Below are 19,481 nucleotides of genomic sequence, written 5' to 3'. Positions count from 1 at the left end.
TATCCCATTAACCCCTTCATCTAACCTACACATCTTTTTGGACACTAAGGAGCAATATAACACGGCCATTCCATCTAACCTGCACATCTTTGGACTGTGGGAGGAAACTGGAGCACCCGGAGGAAACCCACGCACACACGGGGAGAACGTGCAGACTCCACACAGACAGTGAGTCAAGGCCAGAATTGAACCCGGGTCCCTGGCACTGAGAGGCAGCAGTGCTAACCATTGTGCCACCCTAGATATATTTACAAATTTCCCTGGATATATGTTTTTCCCTGGTATATTTAAATTTTTCCGTATTTTGGATTTTTGCTGATTAAACAAAAGTTAAAAGAAGTTCTTTTTACTTTGTTTTTTAAATCGACAGTCCTGGTTTGTTTTGGGTGATTAGTCCAATGATGCCTAACCTAAATTGTTCTCACGTGAGACGGTGTAGGTTGTAGTGACTGACCCTCTTCAAATAGGGGCTATACCCACCCTCATCCAAGGATCACACATTTGCACTTTCTACCAGGGGTCACTGGAGTGACGTTTTTCACCCAATGAAGAGTACAGGAGGGCATGTCTGGAGCAGCGCCAGGCATACCTAAAATTGAGATGTCGATGAAGCTGCAAGACATGACGACTTGCGTGCCAAACAGCATCAGCAGCAAGCATTAGGTACATCTGACTGATTCCACAACTAGCAGATCAGATCTAAGCTCTGCAGTCCTGCCACATCCAGTCGTGAATTGTGGTGGGTAGTTAAACAACTCACTGGAACAGAAGGTTCTACAAATATCCCCATCCTCAATGATGGGGAGCTCAGCACAGCTGTGACGAAGACAAGGCATTTTCAACAATCTTCAACCAGAAGTGCTGAGTGGATGATCTATCTCGGGCTCCTCCGGAGGTCACCAGCATTCCAGATGTCAGTCTTGAGCCAATTCAATTCACATCACACGGTGTCAAGAAATGGCTGAAGGCACTGGATGCTGCTAAATCTACAGACCCTGACAACGTTCCGGCAATAGTACTGAAGGCTTGTGGCTCCAGAGCTTGCCGCACCCCTAGCCAAGATGTTCCAGTACAGCTACAACACTGGCATCTACCCGGCAATGTGGCAAAATGACCAGGCAGATCCTGTACACAAGAAGCAGGACAAATCCAACCTGGCCAATTACTGCTCCATCAGACTACCCCAGACCACCAGTAAAGTGATAGAAGGAATCATTAACAGCAAGTGGCCCTTGCTTAACAATAACCTGCTCACTGACGTTCAGTTTGGGATCAGCCTGGACCACTCAGCTCCCGACCTCACTACAGCCTTGGTTCAAACATGGTCAAAAGAGTTGAACTTCAGAGGTGAGGAGAGAGTGACTGCCCTTGACATCAATGTAGCATTTGACCGAGTCTGGAATCAAGGAGCCCTAACAAAACTGGAATCAATGGGATTTGGCGGAAAACTCTCAGTTGGTTGGAGTCATGTCCAGCACAAAGATAGATGGTTGTAGGTGTTGGAAATCAATAATTTCAGTTCCCGGGCATCACTGTATGAGTTCCTCCATCTTCAGCTGCTTCATCAGTAACATTCTTTCCATCATAAGGTTGAAAGTTCAATGTTCAGCACCATTCGTCACTCCTCAGATACTGAAGCAGTCCATGTCCAAGATCTGCACTATATCAGGCTTGGGCTGACAAGTAGCAAGTAACATTCATGTCACACAAGTGCCAGGCAATGATCATCTCCAGCAAAAGAGAATCCAACCACCAACCCATGATAAACAATGGCATTACCATTGCTGAATTCCCCACTATTAACATCCAGGGGTTATCATTGACCAGAAACTGAACTGGATGAGCCAGATAAATACTGCGGCTGCAAGAGGAGGTCAGAGTTTGAATTCTGCAGAGAGTAACTCACATTCTGACACCCCAAAGCCTGTCCTCCAGCAACAAGGCACAAGTCAGGAGTGTGATGGAATACTCTCCACTTGCCTGGATGAGTGCAGCTCCAACAACACTCAAGAAGCTCAACACCATCCAGGACAAAGCAGCCCACTTGCCTGGCATCCCTTCCACAAACAGTCACTCCTTCCACCACCGACACACAGTAGCAGCTGTGTGGACCATCTACAAGATACCTTTGGCAGCACCTCCCAGACCCATGATCGCTACCACCTTGAAGGACAAGAACAGCAGATGCACGGGAATTCCACCAACTGGAAGATCCCCTCCAAGCCACTCACCATCTTGACTTGAAACTATATCAGCTGTTCCTTCACTGCCAAAATCTTGGAACTCCCTCCCTACACCACATGGGCTGCAGCGGTTCAAGAAGGCAGCCATCACCTTCTCAAGGGCAATTAGGGACGGGCAATAAATGCTGGCCTGGCCAGCGGAGCCCACATCCCATGAATGAATAAAAAAGATAATGGGTTTAAGGACATGCAGAGTAAATGTTTTAAAAATAGGCTTTAATGGACTTAATAGCCTGAAAATGTAGAAGCTGAAAAGAGGTGAGAAAATGCTGCCAAGCACTGGAGCCAGACTTGAAAAACCATTAGGAAAAACTTTACCAGTGCAAAAACAATTTTAGAATGAAAGGGAGTGAAGTCTGTGGTCTGAATACATTTGCAGAAGTTTGCAGCTGCAGCTCATTCAATGAACCTGGTTTTAGTAACAGCGCCAGCAGAGGGAGGTGCAATGTGTGTGAACGTTCTTCTCGTGTCAGAATTTAAATATCCCTAATTCTCAGCAACCGGGTATTCAAAACATTGGGAGCCAGCGCCATTACTTGAATATCTGTGATGTGGTTAAAGTCCAACAGGTTTGTTTCGATGTCACTAGCTCTCGGAGCGCTGCTCCTTCCTCAGGTGAATTTCACCTGAGGAAGGAGCAGCGCTCCGAAAGCTAGTGACATCGAAACAAACCTGTTGAATATCTGTGGCAGCTACTTTGCTCAAAGGGAGGGAGCTGGGGGGAAGGGGAGAGTTAAGGCAGGCAGAATGAGAGAGGCAACAGGTAAAAGGGGGTTGCTTTGGAAGTCACAGTGCAGGAAGGATGAGAGGGGCAGGACACCCCAATTCTTTTCCGTAGACCTCCTCGTGGCTGGCAGCGTGAGCAGAGAACTTGGGTCTGGCCTGTGAGCCTAACTTTCAGTCAGATTGGGATCTGTAATTCAGGGGCAGGGTTTAAGATGGAAACAACAACAACAACTTGTGTTTATAGAGCACCTTAAGTATGATGAAGCATCCCAATGAGGTAAAACCAGGGCAGTGATAGGAGAAGGGAGGTGACAGAGGATAGAATCACGCTATTAATAGAGATAGACAGACAGGCCAGCACACACACACACACACACACACACACACAGACACATTTTCAGCTTGACGAAGAAAGAAAAACAATGATTGGCTCGGGCAGCTGAATCTGGATAATTTAATCCAGCGCCTTGACACCCTGAGAGGACAGGCTGGGTTTGAATGTTTAATGTTGTTGAAACATCAGCCAGTTTGAGGCAGGGCTGGGGGCCCATATATCAGAGCCAACTGTTTATCACGCCACTGGAGATGTAAATGTTTTGCACAAGGTTGTGTCTGCTCGATGATAGATGATGAGTCTGGAGTTTGTCTCTCACCAGTTTTCTGCTGAAGGTTTGAGATGTGGATAAACCAGTCCCGGGGGGGGGGGTCAGAATGCAGCAGTGATTAGGGTGTCGGTTGTGGCTCGGTGCGTAACGCCCTCACCTCCAAGTCAGAAGGTCGTGGGTTCAAGTCCCACTCCAGAGACCTGAGTGCAAATCTAGGTTGACACACCCGCACAGTACCTGCTTTTCGGTAAGACGTTAAATCGAGGGTCCCTGCGCAAACTTTAGAATGTTTGCTGGTTTAGCACAGGGCTAAATCGCTGGCTTTGAAGGCAGGCCAGCAGCACGGTTCAATTCCCGTAACAGCCTCCCCGAACAGGTGCAGGAATGTGGCGACGAGGGGCTTTTCACAGTAACTTCATTTGAAGCCTACTTGTGACAATAAGCGATTTTCATTTTCATTTCATTTTCAAACTCTTTCAGATGAAAGTAAAGCATCCCATGGTGCTATTTTGAAGAAGGGCAAGTAGATTTTGCCTGGTGCCCTGGCCAATATCCATCCCTCAAATCAACACCAACCAAAATATTATCTGGCCTGCTAGTGCAGGCAGGATGGGCCGAATGGCTTCTTCTGCACCACAACGATTCAGTGATCACTCTCGCATTGTTCATTGCGGGGGTTCGCTGAGTGCAAGTTCACCTCCGCATTACTGCGGTGACATAGTTGCAGGATGTTGGAGGTGCGGTGACAGGAAGGTGGTGAGACGGCAGTGTGGCCACTGGTCATGGAGCCTGTGGTGGTGGAAAGGGAGCTTTGGTGGTTTACCGGCACAGCGAGTAACCAACATTGCCGGGCACACCGTTCTTGCTGTGTGGGGGCAAACGGTTCTTGAAACACAGACACGCAATCCCAAATGTAAAAGCCACATTATTGACCAGATCTATAAAATCTCAGGAGGCCCAAGAAGGTAAATCCAAAAGAACTTTAATTCGACAACCAAAGTAAAGGCCGCAACATGGCTCACAAGTCCCGCTCAGGACTACTGATCTCGCTGGTCCCAGACCAGCCGGCTTTTATCAGGCAATTGTTTACGACTTCCAGTCGCATGGGGACATCATTTTGGGAATTCCCACGGGTCTTGTTAGGATTATTACATCCCTCTCACTGAAAGTCCAAAAGTCCCCTGCAGCTGGTTGCAGAGGAGGGTCTCATTCGCCGTTTTGCCTGTGGCTGTGCTTCTAGAAGCTGGGGGGTTGGGTCGGAGGGAGTGCATCATGTCAGGGAGCGTCTTTTTCGTGCCAAACACCGAGGGTACCTGTGGGAGGCCTGCCTCTGACCACAATGTCCTCCAAGAGTACTGAGGATTCTATGCCCATATCAGATGCTAAGTCGTCACAGGTCCCTGGTGGGAAATGCACCTTTATTCAAGGATAGGGGACGGGGGCAAGGGACTGATTGATCCGGCGCAGTTCTCTCTGGGGTGGGCTCCCTGTCTTTGAGGTGTTCCACGTGTTTTTGCACGGTCTGTTCTCCAGTCTTGACTGTGCACGAGATTGGCCCCGTTCTCTCCACCATGGTCTCTTTAATTCACTGGACCGCACCCCCAGGATTAAATGCTCTGCCACGCGTTCGATGGTCGGGACACCTCTTCCGGAGACCCTGCTTCTTTTCCACCTTCCCGCCAAAGTTCGGGAACATCAAAGTTAGGCGGGTCTGGAGGTGTCAGCCCATTAGCAACTCTGTTGGCGCTACACCGGTTGTATCCTGCGGTGTGGTCTGGTGAGTAAACAGGAACCGTGTGTGCCAACAGACCCTGCAGTCTGGTTTTTCAGGCCCCATATAAATGCCTGGACTGCCCGTTCTGCCAGACCATTGGAAGATGGGTGATACGAGACAATTCAGATGTGTTTCACCCAATTATTGCGCATAAAGTGTTGAATTTCCTCACTGGAAAACAGGGCACCATTGCCAGTGACAAGCACCTCTGGAATCCCTTGGGTGCTGGGGGACCGGCCGACTTCTCCATGGTGGCTCGCAATGTGGTAGAAGACATTCTGTGCTCGTACGTCTACTTTGAGTGGGCATTGATCAGGAGCAGAAACATTGACATCAAGAAGGGCCCCGTGAAGTCGGAGTGCAAACGCACCCATGGGTGCTCCCGGCCACTCCCAAGGGTGGAGCGAGGCTGATGGAGGTAGTTTCTGGTGCTCCTGGCAGGCCGCACACTGCTGCACCATTTGTTTGATGTCACCATCGAGACCTGGCCACCACATGTAACTGCTCGCGAGCATGTTCATCTTGGAAGCCCCCAAGTGTCCGCTGTGCGAGTCCTGCGCGATGGTTCTCTGACCTGGCCGAGGGATAATCATGCGGGCTCCCCATGGGGTGATGCCACCCTCCACACTGAGCTCCTGCTGTTTTGTCACATGGGCCCACAGTTCCTCTGGAATTTTCCCGGCAATCCGCCATGTAAGACGACGTGGTGAAATTCTGCCAACATTGGGTCCTTTTGGGTAAGGGCATGATAAGTGGGGGGTCAGCTAAGGGCATCCAGCATGCACAATCTGTGTGCCTAGACGATATTCAAATCTGTATTTGTATGCAGCCAGCTGCAAAGCCCAGCACTGGATCCCGGCCGCAACTATTGGTGGTATCATTGTATCCTCCTTGGTCAGGCCGAGTAAGGGTTTATGGTCCGTGATTACAGTAAAATGACGGCCATAGACGCACTGATGTCATTTCTTAACTGCAAAAATCACGGCCAGTCCTTCCTGTCCAATCTGCGCATAGCGGCACTCCGCATAAGCCGGAGTTCTGGACACATAAGCCTTTCCGTCCCATCATCCCACCAATGGGACAACACTGCACCAATGCCGTTTGGAGAAGCGTCACACGCAAGGACATGCAGCTTCGAAGGATCGTAATGTGTCAACAGTTTTGAAGATAGCAGTTGCCGCTTCACCCTGCAAAATGTTTCCACCTGCAGCGCTTTCCACACCCGTTCCTGGTTCTTTTTTAGAAGCGTGTGTAGGGGGTGACAGCCAGGTTCGGGACCTACATGTTGTAATAGTTGACAAGCCCCTAGGAAGGAGCTCAGCTCTGGCATGCTCTCCGGTGTCAAGGCACCTTTGATGGTCCAGGCATTTACCTCCATTGGGTGCAATCTGTCCTTATCGACACCGTACCCCATTTATGTGACTTCTTTCACGCAGAAAACACACTTCCCCTTTTCAGGCAGACACCCATGTCTGAAAACCATCGGTGGACCTCTTCTAGGTTGCCCAGGTTCTTCTAGGTTCCTTCTCATTGGCTCCTGTAATAAGTACATCATCCAGGTAGACGGCCACTCAGGGGAGCCTTGGAGGATGTTTTCCATCACCCGCTGGAAAATGGCACATGCCAATAACACCCCGAACGGAAGCCGGGTGCACCTGTACAGCCCCCCATGGGTGTTGGCGGTGACGGATTTTCTAGACGTCGTGTTTAACTCCAGCTGGAGGTAATAGTACCTCATGTCCAGCTTCGTGAATGAGTGGCTCCCAGCTAACTTTGTGTACAGGTCTTCTACACGCGGCATGGGATACCTGTCTAAGCGGGAGGCCCTGTTGACTGTCATTTTGTAACCACCACACAAGCGAATGCACTTGTCTGGCTCCGGCGCCCGGACCACTGGCACTGCCCACTCTGCGAACTGGACGGGGCGTATAATGCCCAAGTTCTCCAGCCATTCTATGACCTTTTTAGACCCAAGGTCAGTTACTTTAACAGCTTCCTTTGGGTCGCCATATTGTTTATGCCACACACCAAACGATCTCTCAACATCTCAGGGAGGGATGGGCCGAAGTCACAATGCTCAGCTAACCTGTGAAGAAATGCCGCAACCGATTCCCTAGGGGTTCTGTTGGCCGTATTAAAGCGGTATCTCTGCATTATTACCAATGACTTACGGTTGTAATGATTCGCAACAAGTTCCATGAGTTCGTTAAAGGTTCTCGAGTCCGGGGCCGTCAGTTAGGTGATGCTCTTAATTACTCTGAACGTTGGGTCCTGCAGGCAGTCAGGAGTATTACCTATTGCTGGTCATCTCCAACAATACCATTTGCCTGGAGGGAATACCGCATCGATTCGGAAGACTGGGTCCAGTCTCCCACGTCTGCGTCAAAGGCCTCTAACATTCCGCAAAGCGGCTTTTAAAGTCTCGCTGACCTCATTCTTGTGCTGGGGAATCCCGGTGCGGTCAGGACGTCCAGGAGCGCAGCCGTTATTTTCCTCGTCGCTAGTAATAGAAGCTCAGGAGGCCCGAGAAGGTAAATCCAAAAGAAGTCTATTTCGACAACAAAAGTAAAGGATACAACGCGGCTTAGAGTCCCAAGGTCCTAATCGGGACCACTGATCTCGCCGGTCCCCGTGCAGGCCGGCTTTTATCAGGCGATTTTTTACGAGCCCCACTAGGCCTCCGCCCACTAGGGGGCGCTCGTAATCCATGAGTCCCACGGGGAGGTCAATCGGGTCGTCCCTGTCAGTCTTGTGAGGGTTGTTACAATAACAAAGAGAAAAATAACAAATAAATAAGAATTCTTCCTTAGTGATGGCAGCAAAAGGCAGATTGGGAAAACACAGTCTCCAAATATGCAAGTCCCGAAAATTGGTGAGGGTCACACATTGTGCCAGTCCAGATTCTCAAACCTAACCTCCCACGGACCAAGAAGCGGAACAGTGTGTGAACTGTGATAGGTTTACTGAGCAGAAGATAGAAACAGTCGAGGGAGGCTATTCAACCCATCCAATCAGAAATAACCCACTGACACCCCTCCCAACCGTCGGACCATCCAGCATCTAGAAGGGGCAGCAGGGCAGCACAAGTGGATAGCACAATTGCTTCACAGCTCCAGGGTCCCAGGTTCGATTCCGGCTTGGGTCACTGTCTGTGTGGAGTCTGCACATCCTCCCCGTGTGTGCGTGGGTTTCCTCCGGGTGCTCCGGTTTCCTCCCACAGTCCAAAGATGTGCAGTTTAGGTGGATTGGCCATGATAAATTGCCCTTAGTGTCCAAAAAGATTAAGTGAGGATTACTGGGCTACAGGGATAGAATGGAGACGTGGGCTTGAGTGGGGTGCTCTTTGTAAGGGCCGGTGCAGACTCGATGGGCCGAATGGCCTCCTTCTGCACTGTAAATTCTATGATTCTATGAAACCCCGTGGCTGGGATTTTCCAGTCCCTCTGTAGCAGGACCCGTCATGGGGGATACGGCAGCCAATCAAAGGTCCATTGACTGAGCAGGTCCGGAAGATCCTGGCGATGGGCGGGGTCAGAAAATCCCGGCCTGTATTTCCTGCCAGTGCTATATGGTGGTGCAAGAGGGCCACCGTTATTGGTCAGCGCAGGCGCAGAACCCAATGACGCCCTTTGCAGGAGACACAATCCACCCTCGTAAACGAGAACAGCTTTTTTTCGGCAGTCTTCAAGCTTTTATTAAGGAATCTTATTTCATCGCCCACGTAGCCCCAAATGATTTATCCCACGTGAGAAAAAGCATAACTAGGTCGACCATCCCCCTGAGCTATTGAAATGGTTCATCTGAAATTGCAAGCAATTCCAAACTTCCTGGGCCCTGCAGTGTTGGGGTGCGGGGGGGGGGGGGGGGGAGCTCTCCCTGTCTCTGTCTCTGCCTTTCCTGCTTTCTCTCTCTCTTTCCCCAGCCACTTCATCTTTTAATAAACTTCTAAAAAGACACCAATGCAACGTGTCATTTTACCGAATCGAGACCACTGATCTCACTGGTCCCCATGCAGGCCGGCTTTTATCAGGCGATGTTTTACAAGCCCCAGCTGATGGGCCTCCACCCACTAGGGGGAGCTCGTAATCCATGAATCCCACGGGGAGATCAATTGGGGCGTCCCCGTCGGTCTTGTGAGGGGGTTGGAGGGGGTGAGGATGGACAGACAGAGTGGGTCCCACCTGCTCTTTTCCAGCCTCGGATGTGAGTTTTGGGGTGAGCTGTGGACGGAGGGGATTGTTAAAAGTGTTAACTCGATGCCGCCAATGTTGTGACACCAGCGATGACCACGCAAGTGCCCTGCTGCACGTTGTCAGCCCATTAAAATGGCGGCCAGGCACACAATCGCGCGTGCGCAGCATTGTCAACAAACACAGTTTTTATTAAATCATTGCCTCCTCTGTCCTTCTCAAACATCCATTCCAATTATGTGACGCAACAGCAAGTTGCATTTTGGTAGTGTCTTTAATGGAGTCAAACATCTCAAAATGCTTCGCACAGAATGTGGCACTGAGTCGCATCAGGACATATTAGGACAGGTGACCAATGTCAAAGAGGTAGGTTGTAAGGGGCATCTTCAAGGAGGAGAGAGAGGTAGAAGAGGAGATATAGGAAAGGAATTCTAGAGTTTAGGGCCCAGGCAGATGAAGGCCGCCCATGGTATAACGATTAAAATCAGGGATTCTCAAGGGTGGAAGAGAGCAGAGATCTCAGACGGTTAGAGGACTGGAGAAGGTGAAGGAGGTAGGGAGATGAAAGGTCACGGAGGGACTTGAACACAAGGGTGATAAGTTTAAAACCGAGGCGTTGCTGGAATGGGAGTCAACGTGGGTCAGTGAGCACAAGCGTGTTGGGTGAGAGGAACTTGGTGCTAGTTTTAGCATGGACTCAAGTCTGTGGAGGATGCGGGTCAGAATGTATTAGAATAGCCAAGACTAGAGGTAATAGAGGCAAGGATGTGGGTTTCAGCCACGGGTAAGCTTTGACAGGGGTGGAATCAGGCGATGGTATAAAGATGAAAGTAGGTGGTCTGGATGAAATGTGGTCGGAAGCTCATGTTGGTGTGAAATACGCCACCAAGATTGGAATCATTGTAGGCGAATCACAGACAGTTGCCAGAGACAGAGACGTCATAGAATCATAGAATTTACAGTGATGAAAAAGGCCACTCGGCCCTTCGAGTCTGTCCCGCCCTCGGAAAGCGCACTCCACCCTTTGAATCTACAGAATTACCTTTGAACGTTATCAAACATCCAGGATCTTTCGATAGAAAATACTACCTTTTCGCAATGAGTGTGACATTAACTTTTTTAATGCCAATTGCGATATTTATTGTAAGGATTTCCTCTCTCACTGCAGGGAAAATACAGCCACAGAAATGAGAAACGGTCAATGTACCCAAACGTACACCCTATCCATTTGCTATTGCACCACTCTCCCCACTCGCCAGCGATACTAATTCCTGAGAGTAGGAAAGACAATAAAACTGTGGCCGGTATCAGGAGAAACTCTGGGATATTACTTCCCAACTCCCTAAGTCAGGAGAATGACACACATCACTAGAAGTACTGAAACTAATCCTCAGGTCGCACAACGTTACGGGCAAAGTTATTCAACTATGGAGGAAACCATAAGCAAAGCTGTTCCTTGCACGCGGCGCTCACAGTGAGAAACACTAGCTGCTGGTCAGGGTTGGGAGCCCTGGCTGATTTCCCCCCTGCCCTCTCTGTCCCGCCCTGACCCCGAAGGTGCTGGAGTTAACCACGCCATCCCAACTGCTGCCTCCATTGTTTGACAACAGCTCCAACCATTTCGCGACCAGTGAACCTGCCAAGAGAGGGGATGGGGTGGCAGTAATAGAGTGACATAGAATGAACTGCACATAAGCAGGCCATTCGGCCCAACTGATCTATGCTGATATTTGTGCTGAATGCGAGGCTCCTCCCACCTTGCTTCATGGGACGATGGAATGATGCAATATAGAAGCAGGCCATTCAGCCCATCCAGTCACTGCTGGCACTTTGAATAAGCTCCTTCATTCTTTTCCCACGGCCCTACAATTTTTCAAGTATTTATCCAAATCCCTTTTGAAAATTTAAATCTGCTTCCAATGGAGTGCATTCAAGATCATACCAACTCACTGCGCATTCAAAGAAAATATCCTCTCCCCTCAGGGTCATTGATCACTGGCCTTACAACTATGTAATCTGGATCCTAACCCTCTTCCCACAGGAAATAGTTTCTTCTCATCTCCTCTATCAAAACCCCTCGAATGTTTAAACGCCCCTGTTAAATTTCCCCTGCACCTCCTCTACTCAAGTTCAAAGGAAAACAATCGCAGTGACTCCGATCTCCCGACATGACCAAAATTCCTCACCTCTGGTATCATTCCAGTGTTGCAGTGTATTCAAAACACAGAAACTGACCAGACTGCACAGCTGGTCCATGTCGGCTTGTGCCCCATGTGGACCTCCTCTTCCTGCATCTCATGCCCTCGACGTACCCTTCAATCTCTTCCTTCCTTGGGTGCTTGCCTAGGTTCCCCCTGAAGGCATCTACAACAGCTCGTAGTCTGGAACCCGTTCTGCTGCTCCTCCACCCCCCCACCCCCCCCCCCCACCCCCACCCCCCACCCCCAACCCACTCCCCCACCCTACCTACCCCATTTAGAAAGCACCAGGCTGGCTTTTGGCTGCTTCACTGCAAATGGAGGAAACCGGAGGAATCGATGGGTTTACTCCACCTGGAGCCACAATGTGTGTGTGTGTGTGTGTGTGTGTGTGAGCAGGGCAGATTGAGGCAAGCGTGCAAAGCAGCGTGACGGCGATACTCACTCATACACTGATAACCGGTTTTACCACTCAGCGGCTTGCTACACAGGGAACAGCTGGTAGAGCTGGAAAACGTCCCTGGCACCAACTGATGGCCATTGTTACACTTTCGCTTTTCTTTCGGACTTTCCTTCTCTTTGGTCTTACCCTGGGGGAAGGGAAGGAGATAACAGGGGAAAAAATGGTTCACTTCAAAGAATCAAAGAAACAGCAGGTAGCCATTCAGCCCCACTCGAGCCTATCCCACTTTTCAATGCCTGATCTGTACCTTCACCGCATTTACCCGCCTTGGCTCCGGAACACTTAATCCCCAGATGCTAATAATCTGATTTTTTTTTACATTTCTCAATTAACCCCACAGGTGTTTAGACGGAGAGAGTCTCAGATTTCCACTGCGCTTTGTGTGACAAAGTGCTTCCTGACGTTGTCCCTGTACAGGCTGCTAGTCACCAATGACTAGCCGTATCGTGAGGACCTTTTTGAGGGCGGCACAGTATCACAGTGGTTAGCACAGCTGCTTCACAGCGCCAGGGTCCCAGGTTCGATTCCCGGCTTGGGTCACTGTCTGGGTGGAATCTGCACGTTCTCCCCGTGTCTGCGTGGGTTTCCTCCGGGTGCTCCGGTTTCCTCCCACAAGTCCCAGAAGACGTGCTGTTAGGTGAATTGGATATTCTGAATTCTCCCTCTTGTGGACCCGAACCGGCGCCGGAGTGTAGCGACAGGGGATTTTCACAGTAACTTCATTGCAGTGTTAAGGTGAGCCTACTTGTGACAATAATAAAGATTATTATGATTATTATTATTATTGGCAGGGCAGCACGGTGGCGCAGTGGGTGGTTAGCATTGCTGCCTGACGGCGCTGAGGTCCCAGGTTCGATCACGACTCTGGGTCACTGTCCGTGTGGAGTTTGCACATTCTCCCCGGTGTTTGCATGGGTCTCACTCCCACAACCCAAAGATGTGCAGGCTAGGTGGATTGGTCACGCTAAATTGCCCCTCAATTGGAAAAAATGAACTCTACATTTTTTTTTTTTAAATAAAGTTTTTAATAAATTATTATTTTTGGCAGATCGGCATCTCAGATGGACTCAGTCCACAACACAGGTACAATTCCGCTTGGCAGGTACAGGGCTCAGGTGAACTCCCCTGGGATCTGACTTTTACCTGGTTAAGTGTTTAAGTGGGCTGGGCTCTGAGGATGCACCTATTCTTTTATTTAGAATCATAGAATTCACAGTGCAGAAGGAGGCCATTCGACCCATCGAGTCTGCACCGGCCCTTGGAAAGAGCACCCCACCCAAACCCACACCTCCACGTGATCCTCATAACCCTACCCAACCTCTTTGGACACTAAGGACAATTTAGCACGGCCAATCCACCTAACCTGCACAACTTTGGACTGTGGGAGGAAACCGGAGCACCCGGAGGAAACCCACGCACACATGGGGAGAACGTGCAGACTCCGCACAGACAGTGATCCAAGCCGGGAATCGAACCTGGGACCCTGGCGCTGTGAAGCAACAGTGCTAACCACTGTACTACGGTGCCGCCCATTCCTGCCAATATAATGAGGAGCCATCCAACCCCCCATTTTCTGTCCAAGACTGACCAATCTCTACCCTCGTACCCGTCATTCAGCCACCTCCCTCTTGCTACATTTGACAAGAAAATTAACAGCCCTCCTTACCTTATCCTTAAAGGAGCCGGTCACTCTGTTCTTGAGGGAACTTAATGTCCTCTTCACTTTTGTCCCTTTCTCAGGTCTGTCACATTTCTCATCGCCCTCCTTTCTTTAAACAGAAGGAAAAGAAAGTTGCCAATTTTCATAATCAGACTTAACAGGCCATTTGTTACGTTGTGTTGGAATGAGCGACATTCTTCAAAAAAGACTGCAAAACCATTGTCCCAAATGAAAGTAAATTTTCCTTGAAATTACTGCTTTTAGCTGCCTTAATTTTCCTCCTCTGGCCCCTGCTCTGGGTAATGCCCAATAAATCACTGAGCATTGGCTTGAAGCTTTAGCCCCAAGTTCCAATTTCTCTCCTGAAATGTCAAACTGAGACCCTCTCAGGTTAATGAACTGTTTTGAATAGTTCTCCCCTGCGCCCTGGCCAACATCTATGTTGCAAACAACCTCCCCAACACAGGTTATCTGGGGTCATTATCACATTGCTGTTTGTGGCAGTTTGCCATGAACAAATTGCCTCCCCCATTTCCTACGTTGCAACAGTGACTGCTCGTCAAAGAGTTTTGGGACATCGCAAGATCATGAAAGGTGCCTGTATAAATGCAATCTGTTATTCCTTCCTTTTAAATAAACTCTCAAGAGGATATTTTTACTTTTGGTGATAATGTAGAATGGACGATAGTGGGTTGTCCGCTCGTTCATCACCTTCTCCTCGAGTTTACTTTCCGACGGATCACGGGTGGGAATTTTGGACAATTTGTTCCTCGGCTCTCTTGGGTCCAGGAATGTATTCACTTGAATGGATGGAAGATCAGGCAGGTTCCCTGGATGCCCTGCCAATCTGACAGCCACTTACACTGCAATGGGGAACACCTGCCTGGGGGGAATGGGTAGACGCACAAGGGCAAAGGAATAGAAGGATCCACTGATTAGGGTGAGGCGAAGAAGGGTTGGGAGGAGGCTCTTGTGGAGCTTGAAAACTGGCACAGACCAGCCCGGCCAATGATTTGTTCCGAGCAGCACTGTAGCACAAGTGGCTAGCACTGGCTTCACAGCGCCAGGGTCCCAGGTTCGATTCCCCGCTGGGTCACTGTCTGTGAGGAGTCTGCATGTTCTCCCTGTGTCTGCGTGGGTTTCCTCCGGGTGCTCCAGTTTCCTCCCACAGTCCAAAGACGTGCAGGTTAGGTGGATTGGCCATGTTAAACTGCTCTTAGTGACCTAAAAGGTTAAGGGGGGGTTATTGGCTTACGGGGATAGGATGGAAGTGAGGGCTTAAGTGGGTCGGTGCAAACTCGATGGGCCGAATGGCCTCCTTCTGCACTGTATGTTCTATGTGTTATAGACCCTGGCTGCAATCATATGGCTCGTCGCTTCCGACTTGGTGTTGCACCAAGATCTCGTGAGACGCCACAATCTGGATCCCGCCCTCACTGGACGGAGCCAGATTTGCATATTAAAGTGTGCAGCTGGTCGGCCTCTAGGCAGGGTGGTACCCTGGCACTCCTGGTGCCACCTTGGTACTGCCATCCTGGCACCCTGGCAGTGCCACCCTGGCAGGGTGCCCAGGTGGCTCTGCCAGGATGTCATGCTGGAATGCCAAGGTGCCTGGTGGATAGGTTGCCCGTGCTGGGCATCGGGCCCAGGGTCGCCCTGCCCTGATGAGGTGGGGTGAGGAGGGGGGGGCTGGAGGACACCTTAATCGGTGAGTTGGGGCGTTGGGGGTGTCTGGAGGCCACGGTGGGGTTTCGGGAGATCGGGGCGGCATTTAAAAATGGCGCACTGATCTCTTCCTGTACTGACGGGCACAGCTCAGCTTGTCAGTGTAGGAAATGAAGCCAAGTGCGGGATCTCAGCGGGGCCTTCCTCGCCGAGACCCCAATAAAACAAGTCCCGTTTAATAGCGGGATCGTTCTCTGCGCTGCCAGCGCTGGGAAACACCTCGCTAAACATGCCCAAAACGGGACACTGTATTTTTCCCACCCCCCTTATGTGACACTATGTAACTTTTAAAATAGCGTAGAAGATCACGAGAAGCGACAACACGGTTCTGGAAACCTACTCTGCGAGAAATTCCATCCAGGTGAGGTCATGCGGGGAGGCGGAACGAGGCATCTTGCCAGATCCTGACGCTGTTCTTACACTGTGGAGAGAATGACCAATCAGGACAAGGCACACACACAATAGCCACAGGTAACAGGATTCCTTTAAAATGTGCCTCCTAAATCACACAGTTCTACTGCAGAAAGATACACAAAAAGCTGGTTCCAGAGATGGAATTGGAAACTCGCCATAGCTTTGGACACACGATCTGAGCAACTGTGCAGGAGTGGGTTCACAGGGAAGAATATATGTGTTATATGTAAGCTCGGTAAATGAATACTGACTACTCTGCATTGAGGTAAAGGTAATGTAATTAGCCACAGTCCACGAGGGACAAAGGGACAGAGATCTCCATTAGAGAAAGAGACATGTGGTTATATAGCTTGAGAGGCCTCCTTCCACATTGAGCATGGGGCAAGGCAAAGGGGCTGGCTTCCATGAGCTACCACAGTCAGGTTAGAATCTGCACTTCGACATACAGTCCTTACTAACCCACTCCAAACACAAAGGACACACTGATCTCATTGCACACTATGTACATATGGGGCCAAATCTACACCATCGCTCCATGTTATCTTTTCGTCATTGATTTTCTCAAAAATTGATTTATTGAAGATTTCCTAATACTGATTTTCTTCTTGATGGCACTAACTCACGCTGGGGGTTTGAATCCTGCTCCTTCAGCTTGGGCATCTCACCCAAGTAGCCGTTCTTCAGATAATAGACATTATTACGGAGTATCGGAAGAGTGGTTCAAGTAAGTGTCAGTTATGGCTCATTGGGTAACATTCTCAAACTTTACACAGAGGAGGCTGTGAGTTCAAGTCCCAATCCAGGGACACAAAGACAACATCCAGGCTGACACTGGTGTCAAGGGCCAGACAGGATTACAAAGGGAGGCTCTCTCCACCCTCTCAGGTGGACATGAAAGATCCCATTATTCTGAAGGAGAGTATGAGCTGAATCCCCCCCCCCCAACAAAGGGATTTCCCGCAATGGAGGCGGCCCGCCATCGCCTGCCGTCGGGAACTTCCAGTCCCGCCAAAGTTGATGCCAGTTTACATTCCTCAACCATGCCGGCGTCAGAGAACCTGTGTCGGGGGTCAACATTGCCGGGACTGGGAGAAGGAAAGGGCTGGAGGATTGCGCCCCATGGTTCTCCCTGGTGTCTTGGCCAATATTTATCCCACAATCGACACCAGAATCGGATTATCGAGTAATTATCCCATTGGTATTTGTGGGAGCTTGCTGTGCACAAATTGGCTGCTGGGCTTCCCTACACAATACTAATCTCTATTTGATTCACTGAAGTTGTTGGAGACATTATAAAGGGGCACGTCTCTCCAATTAATCCTATAACTGAGGGGAAAGGCAGAACATTGGCTGAAAAACAGGACAACCAAGGACAAAACAAGAGCACATCAGCGTTGGCGGAGAACGGGATCGCAAAGCTACATGAGGAGTGGGACGCACGTTGGAACCTGCTCACCTGCTCTCTGTCCCGTTGCATTGTCTGGGGTGGGGAGGGTGGAAAGATCAGAAACAGAATTAGCGATTGACTGAATCATTCTTACGGCAGCTCTGCCCTCCCTCTGGGACGTAAGGGGCTGTCACGTCAAATCGAATAACTGCTTCATTTATCAATCCTGCCAATGGAATGTAGAAACTGCTGGTCCTAATAAATCAGCCTCTGCCATCCTGGTAGACAATGGAGTTGTTGACTAATCACAGTGATCAAGCTCTTATCGATTAGTCCACAGAATTAGTCCCAGGAATGAGGTGAAGAACACCCCAATGGGGGAGGGCGGGCAGCTTTGGGAACTCGGACCACTGTCACCTGCTCCTCATTTCACTCATGACACGGTGGCACAGTGGTTCGCACTGCTGCCTCACAGCGCCAGGGACCCAGGTTCAATTCCAGCCTCGGGTGGCTGTCTGTGCGGAGTCTGCACGTTCTCCCCGTGTGTGCGTGGGTTTCCTCCAGGTGCTCCGGTTTCCCCCACAGTCTAAAGATGTGCAGGTTAGGTGGATTGGCCATGCTAAATTGCCCCTCAGCGTCCAAAGGTTAGGTGGGGTAACGGGGTTGCAGGGATAGGGTGAGCAGTGGGCCTAGGTTGGGTGTTCTATCAGAGGGCTGGTGCAGACTTGATGGGTCGAATGGCCTCCTTCTGCATTGCAGGGTTTCACTGATTCGATGATCTCCCACATGAACCTTACGTCTGCAACTCATAATTTGGTAGTGTCAATTGTCGAGTTTATTAAGGCTTTTCAATGACTTTTCATCACCACTGAAGCCAATGTGAAAAACATTACGTCATAAAAACAGAAAATGCTGGAAAAACTCAGCAGGTCTGGCAGCATCTGTGGAGAGAGAAACAGCGTGAACGTTTCCAGTCCAATATGACTCTTCTTTGGAAATTTACAGCCACCTTGCCTGGCCCTGAGTCAGTTCTGAACATCAAAGTTAAAGAGACGCGCGAGAGGCAAATGGGCAGACAGGAAAAGGAAGGTGGGAGGGAGTTATTGTTGGGAGGATGATACATCTGCCTGCGGAAGTTTGACCATTTGAGAAGAAGATCTGTTCTGGCCAGGATGGGGGGGACTATCTATCTTTCCTCACGATCGTGTGGGAAGGGGTTCCATTGGGGAGGGTGAATCATTGTAAGCGAGGGGCATATTGGGACAGGGGGGTATGCGTGTGATGGTGTGCAGGGGTGGAAGGACATGGGTGCCCGGACCTTACTGATATGACGATGCCACATGTCTTATGTGTTTCCCTAGTTTGGGAATCCAATGCTTGAGGGTGTTGCTTATCCCAGACAGTATTGGGGAGGCGGGAACCTGTGTTCCTGGAAAGACAAGGGGTGTTCCAGCAGCAGATATTGGGTTCACATTTTACTCTGAACCATGCTGCACGGGAGGAGGCTATTCGATCCATCATGCCGATGCCAGCTCTTTGGAAAGACCATCGAATTTGTCACATCTGCTCTCGCTTTTTCCCTGTAGCCAGCAAAGGTTTCCTTTTCAAGTCAAGATCTAATTTCCCTCTGGATTAAACTTTCTGACCATATTCTCAAGACGGCTGAAACCCCTTGGGGGTCGGGTGTTAAAATGATAAATGAAACATGACTAACCCGTGAAACGCCTTCAATTCCAGCAGAACTTGCTGAACCAGCCTGAAAGACAAGAGGGAAACAACGTCAATTGAGATCTCCGTTCAGTTGACGTTACTACGTCTATCGTATGCACTGATGAACAGTTGGATATCAAATTTGAAATTCTTCAGTGAGTTGGCATCCTCCTCATCGGCCTGGTGTAGGGCAGTGAGACAGCCACTGAGCCACAGGTCAGGACACTGGTCGGCTATATGCCCCGTGGTTTGTACTTCGCCACAGGCGTGAGTCACGGTGTGTCCAGCGGAACAGGTTGATGCGGCAGGGTCCGACTCCGGCGCGAAACCTGTCCAGTTTGACCCATTCGCCACGTGGGAGGTGGGATTTCCAATGTGGGATCATC

At 49.9% G+C, this 19,481-nt stretch overlaps 1 protein-coding gene across 1 annotated transcript in view; it reads right to left on the bottom strand.

The window, feature by feature from the left end:
• Positions 1-19,481, bottom strand: part of arhgef18b (rho/rac guanine nucleotide exchange factor (GEF) 18b) — a 293,165-nt gene that overhangs the window by 116,150 nt on the left and 157,534 nt on the right. Inside the window, 5 exon segments of the mRNA XM_072482241.1 lie at positions 12,182-12,326; positions 13,866-13,968; positions 15,925-16,005; positions 17,455-17,478; positions 19,100-19,141. Coding sequence (XP_072338342.1) covers positions 12,182-12,326; positions 13,866-13,968; positions 15,925-16,005; positions 17,455-17,478; positions 19,100-19,141 — 395 coding nt within the window.

Source organism: Scyliorhinus torazame, chromosome 18 (genome assembly GCF_047496885.1).
Source record: "Scyliorhinus torazame isolate Kashiwa2021f chromosome 18, sScyTor2.1, whole genome shotgun sequence".
NCBI classification, from domain to species: domain Eukaryota; kingdom Metazoa; phylum Chordata; class Chondrichthyes; order Carcharhiniformes; family Scyliorhinidae; genus Scyliorhinus; species Scyliorhinus torazame.
This window is presented reverse-complemented; position numbering and strand designations above follow the sequence as displayed.